The 10,027-nt window shown below is 32.9% G+C and overlaps 1 protein-coding gene across 1 annotated transcript in view; it reads right to left on the bottom strand.

Moving 5' to 3' along the window:
• Positions 1 to 253: 253 nt before the first annotated feature.
• The window catches only part of LOC145671917 (protein D2-like), a 62,042-nt gene continuing 52,268 nt past the window's right edge, over positions 254 to 10,027 (bottom strand). The window contains exon 4 of the mRNA XM_081741125.1: positions 254 to 781. Coding sequence (XP_081597251.1) covers positions 591 to 781 — 191 coding nt within the window. The 3' untranslated portion in view covers positions 254 to 590. The remainder of the gene's footprint in view (positions 782 to 10,027) is intronic.

Raw genomic sequence — 10,027 nt, 5'->3', positions numbered from 1 at the left:
GTTTTGTAAAACTTATTGCTGTATCGGATAGTCAATGAATTTCTTCTTTATGATCAAAGGACATGGGAACGATTTGTATGCCAACTACCAACCAACGTTTTACAATAGTTCTATTGGAGTATTCGTTCTCAAACTAGTATAAAAAGCGCAATTTGATTTTTTTCTAAATTGGACATTTTTTAATCATAGACGTGATAGTTATTTTTACGGTATGAAAAAGAAACTGTGTGTGTTTAAGAAACATAACTTTTATTATTTCTAGTCCATACAAATAGACTCAAATGTGACACTTCAATAAACAAATTGTACTGTTAGATAGACAAAGCAAACAACTTGAATAAAATCCGCAAATTAACACCAACACTAACAAACATAAAAGCTTCAATTAAAAAGTTAATGTACCTAACCAACGAGACAAACACATGTTGACTGTGTTATCTCTGTAACGAATCAATTATCAATACACAATAAAGTAAATAAGTGAGTGGTGCAAACAATAGCTTGAAACTATAGAAACAAAATAACAATGATTTTTTAAAAAAATTCTTCAAGTACGTACATTTTATCTATTTTCCAATTATCTTTATACATTACTCGTGACATCTAAATTGTATCCCTGCTTCCGGTCCGCAAAGCTCATTATCTTTCGCCCAATTATAAAGGCGAAAGCTTGCTGCATCACTTTCACCCACAACTTTATCCACACTAGCGGTTTGCTTGTATACAAAAGTCGCATATCTATGTAATCCAGTTCCTGGTTCTGGAAATGGGGAGTCATAATCTACAAAATATAAAAGATAGAAAATAACGGAATTTGTACTTTTATAAACTACCTAGGTAATTGTTAAAATCCATAAAATTTTGTAACATGCAAATATTGACAAGGAGACATTGTTCGACATACTCCTCCATAAGCGCGAAGAGGCCACCCCAGGTTTACGGCCGTTCAAATAGCGGACTGTCAGTGGATATTAATGCCAGGCTAACTGATCGATTACATTAATTATACTATCGTCTCGCCGGCGAGGTGACCGCCATAATCATGCTATGCCGCCACTGATATCCCACTACGTATTTCTACCTGCTTCCTACCTACTTGGTATGAGTTATGTCGTCTTATTGAAAACCCTTTGCTAAGTTCACTCACACATCATTTTATTTTAGGACAGCTTAAAGGTAATGAAAACAATCGAATATTTATGAAGTGAATAGTTTTTGGAAGATGCAAGTAAATAAACTAATGTTTCTAGGCATATGTCACAAATTTGAGCGTGTAGCTTATGACGTCACAACTAAGGAGCATCCATATTTCTGGCCTATGAGAAAAGATCTTGAGACAGTTTTTAGGCACCATTTTGCAGATACCTTATTTTCTTAATTTTTAAAAAATATTCTCCATTGTTTTTACTTATTCACTTCACTCAAAAAAGTAGGAGTAACCTTAGCAAAGAACATTAAATAGGACGATATAACGAGAACGAACTACTCGTAGCGTACCCGTATATTGCTTGGTAATAATGATGAGTATAAATTAGTGAACGTTAATTGAAATTCATCTTATGAATATATGTTAGATATTTGTATATTAACATATATATAGACAAAATAACATGCATGGTTTGCTGGTTTACCTTGATATGACAGTTTTCTTTCTCTCAATTCAATTTATGGATTAATTTTACTTTCAAGGTACGATTCTTTCTTCGAATAGATTAGAGTTTAGCGTCCCTTTCAGCAGCAAGGAGATATGAGACATGGAATTACGTTGGATTCGAACCACTTGAACTCGCGTCAAGCCTCCCGCGCCAAAAATGCATAAGCTAACCACATAGTCCCGAGAGAGCTCCAACGTGCGTTTCACCAGACAGGTGAATCAAATACGACAAACTACGATGAAAGGCAGTTAACAAATTAAGTTTTCAACTATAAGCTTCTTAAAGTAGATTACCAACAATTCTAAGCAATTAACACAAAACATATTTTTAGAATTCTAATATACGTGAAGTGATTTGTGTCCCTGCTACGCTCCTACCCTGACTCGGTTAGAAACCACTCTAGCTTTAAGTGACCAGCTGACAAGTTGGTTTGTGCTTTTGCTCAGACCATTTCATGGTATACATCCGACGTGAATTTATACCGTAAGTGGAAGTCTTCATAAAGTAAATCTGCACCCATAAACGGCATGACAAACATCTTGGCATTTGAAGACGGCGCTCCAAGTTTCCTTTAAATGCTGGTAGCAAATGAGAGGCTAGCGGTATTGCCACGTTTATTTTGCATACATACACGTCTATCCAGTGTTGTCAGATTCAGAACAACAGACTTCCCGCCCAAAGCCCTGAAATTTCCGATCGCTTGCAAAATTTCTCGCCAAGAAGGAATATCAATCATTATCGATAATGATTAATTAATTAATCATTATATTAATGATATCAAATTAAAATAAAAAAAATTAAGAACAATCAATCAGAAGTACATCTTTTCCTGCGGGAGGAGAAATCTATTATAGGGCTAAACTTCTATTTTCTATCTGTAGTTTATTTAGTATAGAGAGAAATATACAATTTGTATGTGTGTGTGTGCTACCTCAAGCATTATATCCTTCCCTCCTTCCCCTCTCTTCTGCGAATGACTGCCCGTAACAAATATAGTGAGTAAAGAGCCATAAACCCTCCTTCCCTTCTTTCTTCTCGCAGAAAATGGATATTGACCCGATTTACAATCAGCACCATTTGGTTCGGTTTATTCCTCTTTTGCTGTTTTCTAACCTTCAAAGACGGTTCTAATCCATGTTCTAATCCATGTACCCCAGAAATGAAGGCAAGAAGTGAGAAAGAGAAGACATGAACAGGAAGAAGAAATTATGGATGCGTTAAAATATTAAACAATACTTTTGAAGTGACTGAAGTTAACTCTCAACCATCGCGAAAAAAACATCCTGCCCATATAAATGAACGAGTAAAAGAGTATAGAAGTGAAACATTTTCAAATTTGTCTAGTGCTAAGAAGGGTAATCAATTCTTGAGAAAGACTGCAAGCAGTGTTACTGTAAAAAAGAACGATTATAAGTGAAACAGCAGACCGTCCCAAGGTAAATGTAATTGGTGATAGCCATAGTCGTGATTGTGCTCCAGAAATCAAACATATTTTGGGTAATGGCTATGAAGTATGTGGTATAGTAAAGCCGGGTGCAAGGGCGAAAGATATCTTGAGCATAAGTCATTCTTTAGTACAATGTGATTATCTTGTGGTTTGGGCTGGAGCTAATGATGTAGCAAAAAATGAATCGGGTGGGATATTTAAAGAAATGTGTAAATTTTTAGAATCTGTGAAAGGGGTGAATGTTATTGTAGTAGGTATACCTTATAGACATGATCTAGCCAATTTCTCTTGTGTAAATGATGAAATATGTAGAGTAAATAACAAACTCAGGAAGTGGGTGAAGCTATACCCAAACTGTACATTTGTTGACGTTGATGTAAAGAGATCTTGTTTCACAAGACATGGGCTTCGCCTAAATAAAATAGGTAAAGAAAAAATGGCAAAAACACTAGCAGACATGATACAAAATAAAACCAAATTACAACCAATTCCTCTGCCATGGCATGAAATTAATTCCCCAATTATCTCTGATGGTCAGACCAATATGCCAGTAATGACTGATACAAATATCCAGGTATCAGGAATAAGTAACGATTCAAGTGCAAATGTAAAAAGTAAAGATTCAAGTGGAAAGGTTGTAAGCGACCCAAATGCAAACTTTGGGAAGGGAGAAAAACAACAGAAACCAATGAGAAACAAAAAGCTTCCAAAAAACTTATCAGATGATTTTTTAGTGATGATAAGCACAAACAAAACAAACCAAACATAATTCCAATAAAGGTATATCACCAAAATGTGCAGGGGTGGAACACTCAAAAAAGGCTTATGTTAGAAATAGCGATGCTAGATGATTTACGTGATGTAGATATTATATGCTCAACTGAACACTGGCACAAGGTAAATGAAATAGAGTACCTACATGTAGAAGGTTTCAAACTACTAGCAAATTCATGTAGATGTCACATGAACAGAGGGGGGTCGTGCATATTGGTTAAAGCAGGCTTGGATGCAAACAAAAATACGAAATTTGAAAATTTTAATGTAGATAAACATTTTGAAAGTAGCATAGTAGAATTATTGCAATTAAATTTAGCTATAGTATGTGTGTATAGAACACCTGACGGTAACTTAGACTTATTCACAAACAAACTGGAAACAATTGTTAGATATTACCAAGAAAGAAGAAAAAACGTAGCAGTAATAGGAGATATAAATGTTGATTTTTTGAAAACTGAAAAGATTGATTTTAAATTTAATGCTATGTTAGAAACGTATGGCTTGAAAGCAATCGTACGAACACCTACTAGAATAACCGAAAATAGCAAAACAGCAATAGATCAACTTCTGATAAATGACTTAATATTAAATAGTCATGCTAGGGTAGTAAACACTGGGTTTTCTGACCATCTCGGTCAACTCTTCACTATTAATGTACCAATAAATAAAAGTACGTCTTTAAAACGGGAACAAGAAAAAATACACGCATATAGGCGGAATTTCAATACAAATAATATTATGCACTTTAAAATGCTAATTAAAGATGAAAATTGGGAAGAAGTATTTTTGCACAATGACGTAAATGAAGCCTGGAACGTTTTTCTTGATAACTTTAGTTCCTATTTCAATGTAGCTTTTCCCAAAAAGAGTGTTACTTTACGAACAAAAGCTTCCAAACAATGGTGTACTCAGGGTATAAAAATTTCCAGTCAAAAAATGAAAACACTAAACTTGTTAAGGAAGGAAGGAAATACTACTGAAGCATTCGAAAAATATTACAAGAAATATAAATATATATATATAAACGTGTAATTATAGCAGCAAAACAAATGCACATTCATATTCATTCATTTCATTCATATTTATTTGCCTGTTCATAGCTTACAAATGAGGACAATCCTCAATTAAGCATTACAGTTGTCAGATATGATTTACATTCTCTATATATTATCAGTAAGATAAGTTTCCACAGAGTAATAGCTTTTTTCTAACAATAATTCTAACAGAGTATTTCTGAATATCCGTTTTTCGTTAATGTTCTTATACTTTGCTGGTAATTTGTTATATAATTTTATACAATTCATATATACAGTTTTGCTAAAATTTGCATAATTCTGTTGGATAATATACATATTACAATTCTGCCTAGTATTGTATGAGTGAATCGTATTAGCTAAAGTAAATAAATCCTTGTGCTCGATTACATACATAATTGTGCGATATATATATAAACTAGGTAATGTCAATAATTTATATTTTTTAAAAATATTTTTACATGAGGATCGTTCAGGCATACTTAACATTATTCTAATAATTTTTTTCTGTATTCGGAATGTACTAGCACTTATTCTCGAATTCCCCCAAAATATAACACCATAGTTTATTATTGAAAAAACTTTGCTATAGTATAAGGACATGACAGCTTCCTTGCACAAACTACCTTGCAACCTACGGAATGCAAAGCAGAGTGAACTGAGTTTAGTATTAATGTATTCAACATGAGTATTCCATGTTAAATCTTCATTAACATATACTCCTAGAAATTTAATAGATGGTGTTTGACATAATTCTACAGTGTCTACAGTTATTGGTACAAGTTCATTTCTTTGGCCCGGGAATCGAAATTTGACAATGTTAGTTTTTCCTAAATTCATAGTTAATTTATTTATGTTTAACCAACTAATAATTTTTGTTAGCGTTTTTGTAGTGAGCCTTTCTGCTTCATTTACTGAGTCTCCACTGACAAGAACATTTATGTCATCAGCATACAATGTTGACTTCACACAGCCTAGACTATTAACCAAATCATTAATATATACAACAAACAAAAGAGGCCCCAATATTGATCCTTGTGGTACTCCTTTTGTTACTTTCATTAAAGATGATTTAAACATTGTTCTTCTGCCATTTACCTCTTTACAGATGCCAACAGTTTGACTACGTTCAGATAAATACGACTTTATCCAATTGTTTGCCACACCTCTGATGCCATAAGAATACAATTTTTCTAGCAAAATACCATGGTCTATAGAATCGAACGCCTTAGATAAATCAACAAAAATACCAATTACATGCTTTCCTTTATTTATATCCATTGCTATATCAGAGATGAAATTAAAGATTGCAGTGTTGGTTGACTTCTGGCTTTGAAACCCGTGTTGACTTGTGGATATTATATTATTTAAAAGGAAAAAGTTATTTAGTCGTGCTTTCATTGCTAACTCAAATATTTTAGAAAAGCACGACAAAACTGAAATAGGACGATAATTATTTAACTCCAATTTACTTCCCTTTTTATACACAGGTGTAACTCTAGCTAACTTAAGCCGCGTAGGAAAAATTCCTGTCAAAAATGAATGATTTATTATATGACAGAGTTGATGTGCAATAAGAAGAGAACTTTCCTTTACAATCATGGATGGCACTTCATCCCAACCTGGAGAGCAGGAGCTTTTTAAGCTTTTTATTATTTGTAAGATTTCCTCTGGTGTAGCTGGTTTCAGGAAAAGCGACTTAGTTATTCCGCTCTGTAGCTTAGAGTTATGAAACTATAGTACAGCATTCGTCTAATAAGACCAAAGCGTTGTGGTCATTAGTAAATAATGAACTAAAAATAAATGAAACAAGAGAAAATATTACTGAAATAAAACGCAATGATGAAGTAATTCATAACCCACAAATCATTTCAGACACATTCAATTCTTATTACACAAATCTAAGTAGAATATATGACAAACACAAAAATAGCAACCAATTTGGGAAAGTTAACATAAGAAATAATCTAACTTCAATGTATATATATCCTGTAAATGTGACCGACGTAATAAAATTTATCAATCAAATGAAAAATAAATGGTCAGCAGGCATTGAAGTACCTCCTGCGCTTATCAAAAAAGTTGTAAACAGTTCTCTAGCTGAAGCTTTATGCTATTTAATAAACCTTTCTTTCCAAACAGGAGTATTTCCTGATAAATTAAAAGTTACCAAAGTCAAACCAATTTATAAAAAGGGGGCTAAAATGGATATCAGTAACTATAGACCAATTTCTCTTATTACAACATTTGCGAAAATATTAGAATTAGCAATGAACAAACAGGTTACACTGTATTTACAAAGTACTGGAACAATTTCAAAAGATCAACATGGATTTATTCAAGGAAAATCAACGGAAACCGCTATTTATCAATATCTGAATTACGTAAGCGAACTACTAGATAAAAGAAATAAGTGCATAGGATTGTTTTTAGACCTTACAAAAGCGTTTGACTTAGTGCCTCATAGAGAACTTTTATATAAAATAGAGAAATGTGGAATAAGAGGAGTAATAAGAAACTGGTTTCGTTCATATTTGACAGATAGAATGCAGGTGGTAGAAATAACTAGAGTAGATGGGAGAAATTCAAAATTAACTACTTTCACATCTACAATGAATAAAATAAAATGCGGCGTACCACAAGGATCAATTCTTGGGCCATTACTGTTTTTGATATATATAAACGATCTCCCGGATAATTTAAACTTTGCAAAAGCCACATTATTCGCAGATGACACAAGTGTAGCAATAACAGGCGAAAACCAACAACGATTAAATACTAACATAGAAAACACCGTAAAACAGCTAACGAACTGGTTTGATCATAATAAGTTAATAGTAAATTCAGAAAAAAACCTTGTCAATAAGTTTTAAATTAACAAACAACAATCTAGATAAAGGAAGTATAAAAATAGGAGAAAACGAAATAAAACAAGTTAGTTCTGTAAAATTTTTAGGTGTACATATATCAGCATATTTAAAATGGGATTATCATATAGAAAAAATTGCAAATAGGTTAAGAAAAATGTGTTTTGCCGTACAAACCATCAAAAATACTATAAACCGAAATACAGCAAAAATATTATATTACTGCTCATTTGAATCTATATTAAGATATGGATTAATATTTTGGGGAAATACTGTAAAAAGTAGAGATATTTTTGTTCTTCAAGAAAGAGTTGTACGAATCCTAGCTGGTGTAGGACCCCGAGAGTCCTGTAGGAAATATTTTAAAGAACTAGCTATACTACCTTTACCATGTTTGTATATATATTGCTTAATAGAATTTGTAAGATCCAACATAAATGAGTACACAACAAACAGTGACGTGCATGGATACAACACAAGAAATAAGACTCATTTTCATCCTCCAAACCATAGAACAGCAATGTACGAAAAGGGAGTAAAATATGCTGGTATTATGCTATACAATAAGTTACCAAACAAATTAAAGGTAATCAAGTCTAATGTTACATTCAAAAGAAAATTAAAAGAATATATATTGTCACATTGCTTCTATACAACAGATGAATATAATCAATTAAATAGTCACAATGTAAATAGTAGTAGCAAAGTAACAAGATAGGTTATTTTTGTATAAGGTATGCTGTAGTATTGGTATAATGATATTTCAAATTACTGTAATATATAAATGTCTGAATCATGTTTAACAAATGTGTCTAATATATATGTACTGTATCAATTAACCATGACGAATCCCATGTACTATCGGAAAATTATTTCCAAGTTTGTACAGAATGTAGGATAAATAAAATGAAATGAAATGAAATTAATAACAGCCGTTATATTGTTAAATTGGATACCTCTAAAAAAGAACATAAATGTCAGAAGGGTGCTGGAATACTTTTGGTGTACCACTTGTTACAAGATTTACAAATAAAATTTAATACTTTGCATGGAAAGATATATTTATAAGGATCAAATTTCTGCAAACAACAGAATTAAATACAAAGTAATACAGCTGTATTTTATGTTTACAATTGTAGGGTTACTAGTGTAAAATTATTATATATGTTTTAACGACGAATAAAATAGGTGGGAGACAATGTTTAGCAGAAAGGGTCCAGCTAATTTTTCTTAGAAATGTTACAATTTCGGTAGTTTATATTTACATTAGTTTACTTTAGGCTGCATCAGGTTAGTTACGGTTATGTTACGTTAGATAATGTTGGTATATGGTTCCAGCTAATTTTCAAAAGGTGATAGAATTTCGCATACTTCTATTAATATTTAGGTTAGTTTAAGTTAGTTAATTTCATTAGGTTAGATTTGGTTAGGTCTAAGTACTTGCATCTTCCATTTCTTCTGTAAATTTTGTATGTTTTGCCTACTTTTGGACCCCTTCTGCGAAACACTTACCTAAGTGAATGCATATGAAAGATGACCGGTGATACTATTTTCCACCGCCGGTTTATTTCTGTATAGTTTACAGAAGCTATAGTTTATGTTTACAAGTGGAGCGCTACCACCACGATACCATGACAATTGCTATTCAAACTCGTATCATTGCCGAAACGCACTCGTTTTCAGTACATTAACTGACGCGCCTGCTTCCTTCGCTCGCACCCCCTGACTGACGCTCGGGCCCCGGCTTCGTTCTGCCCTGACTGTTAGATAGCATTCGTACTTTCCAGAGGCCACCGAGCACAACTTGGTTTGCGTTTTTTGCACTATAGTTTTTATGCTATATTTGTACGCAAATCGTAAAAGTATTGTAGTTTATCATCAATTGCTTTTGATGGTTCTCTTGAGGGATTTTATTTATTCTATGTGAATAATTTTCATGTCGGTTAACGTAAATCATTTAGGAAACAGTGATAAATTATAATTTTTCATCAATTATTTCGTGTGGTACATCTAAAGTTAACCTGTACGATCAGACGGTACCTCATCAGTTGTTTTTTCACTTGTTTTGTTTTCACTTTCTCTCACCTGATGTCGCTTAAATCGAAATCTTACGACTTTTCTTTCCGAAATAGAGCGTGCTCTAAACAAGAGAAATCTCATAGGATCGTTCAGAACACAGGAAATGACATGCGATCTGATGCCATACACATTGAGATTTTGACTCTAGGACAAATCGTAAGAGATTTC

The sequence above is a fragment of the Thermobia domestica genome, chromosome 15, assembly GCF_964235325.1.
Source record: "Thermobia domestica chromosome 15, izTheDome1.hap1.1, whole genome shotgun sequence".
Lineage (NCBI taxonomy): Eukaryota > Metazoa > Arthropoda > Insecta > Zygentoma > Lepismatidae > Thermobia > Thermobia domestica.
This window is presented reverse-complemented; position numbering and strand designations above follow the sequence as displayed.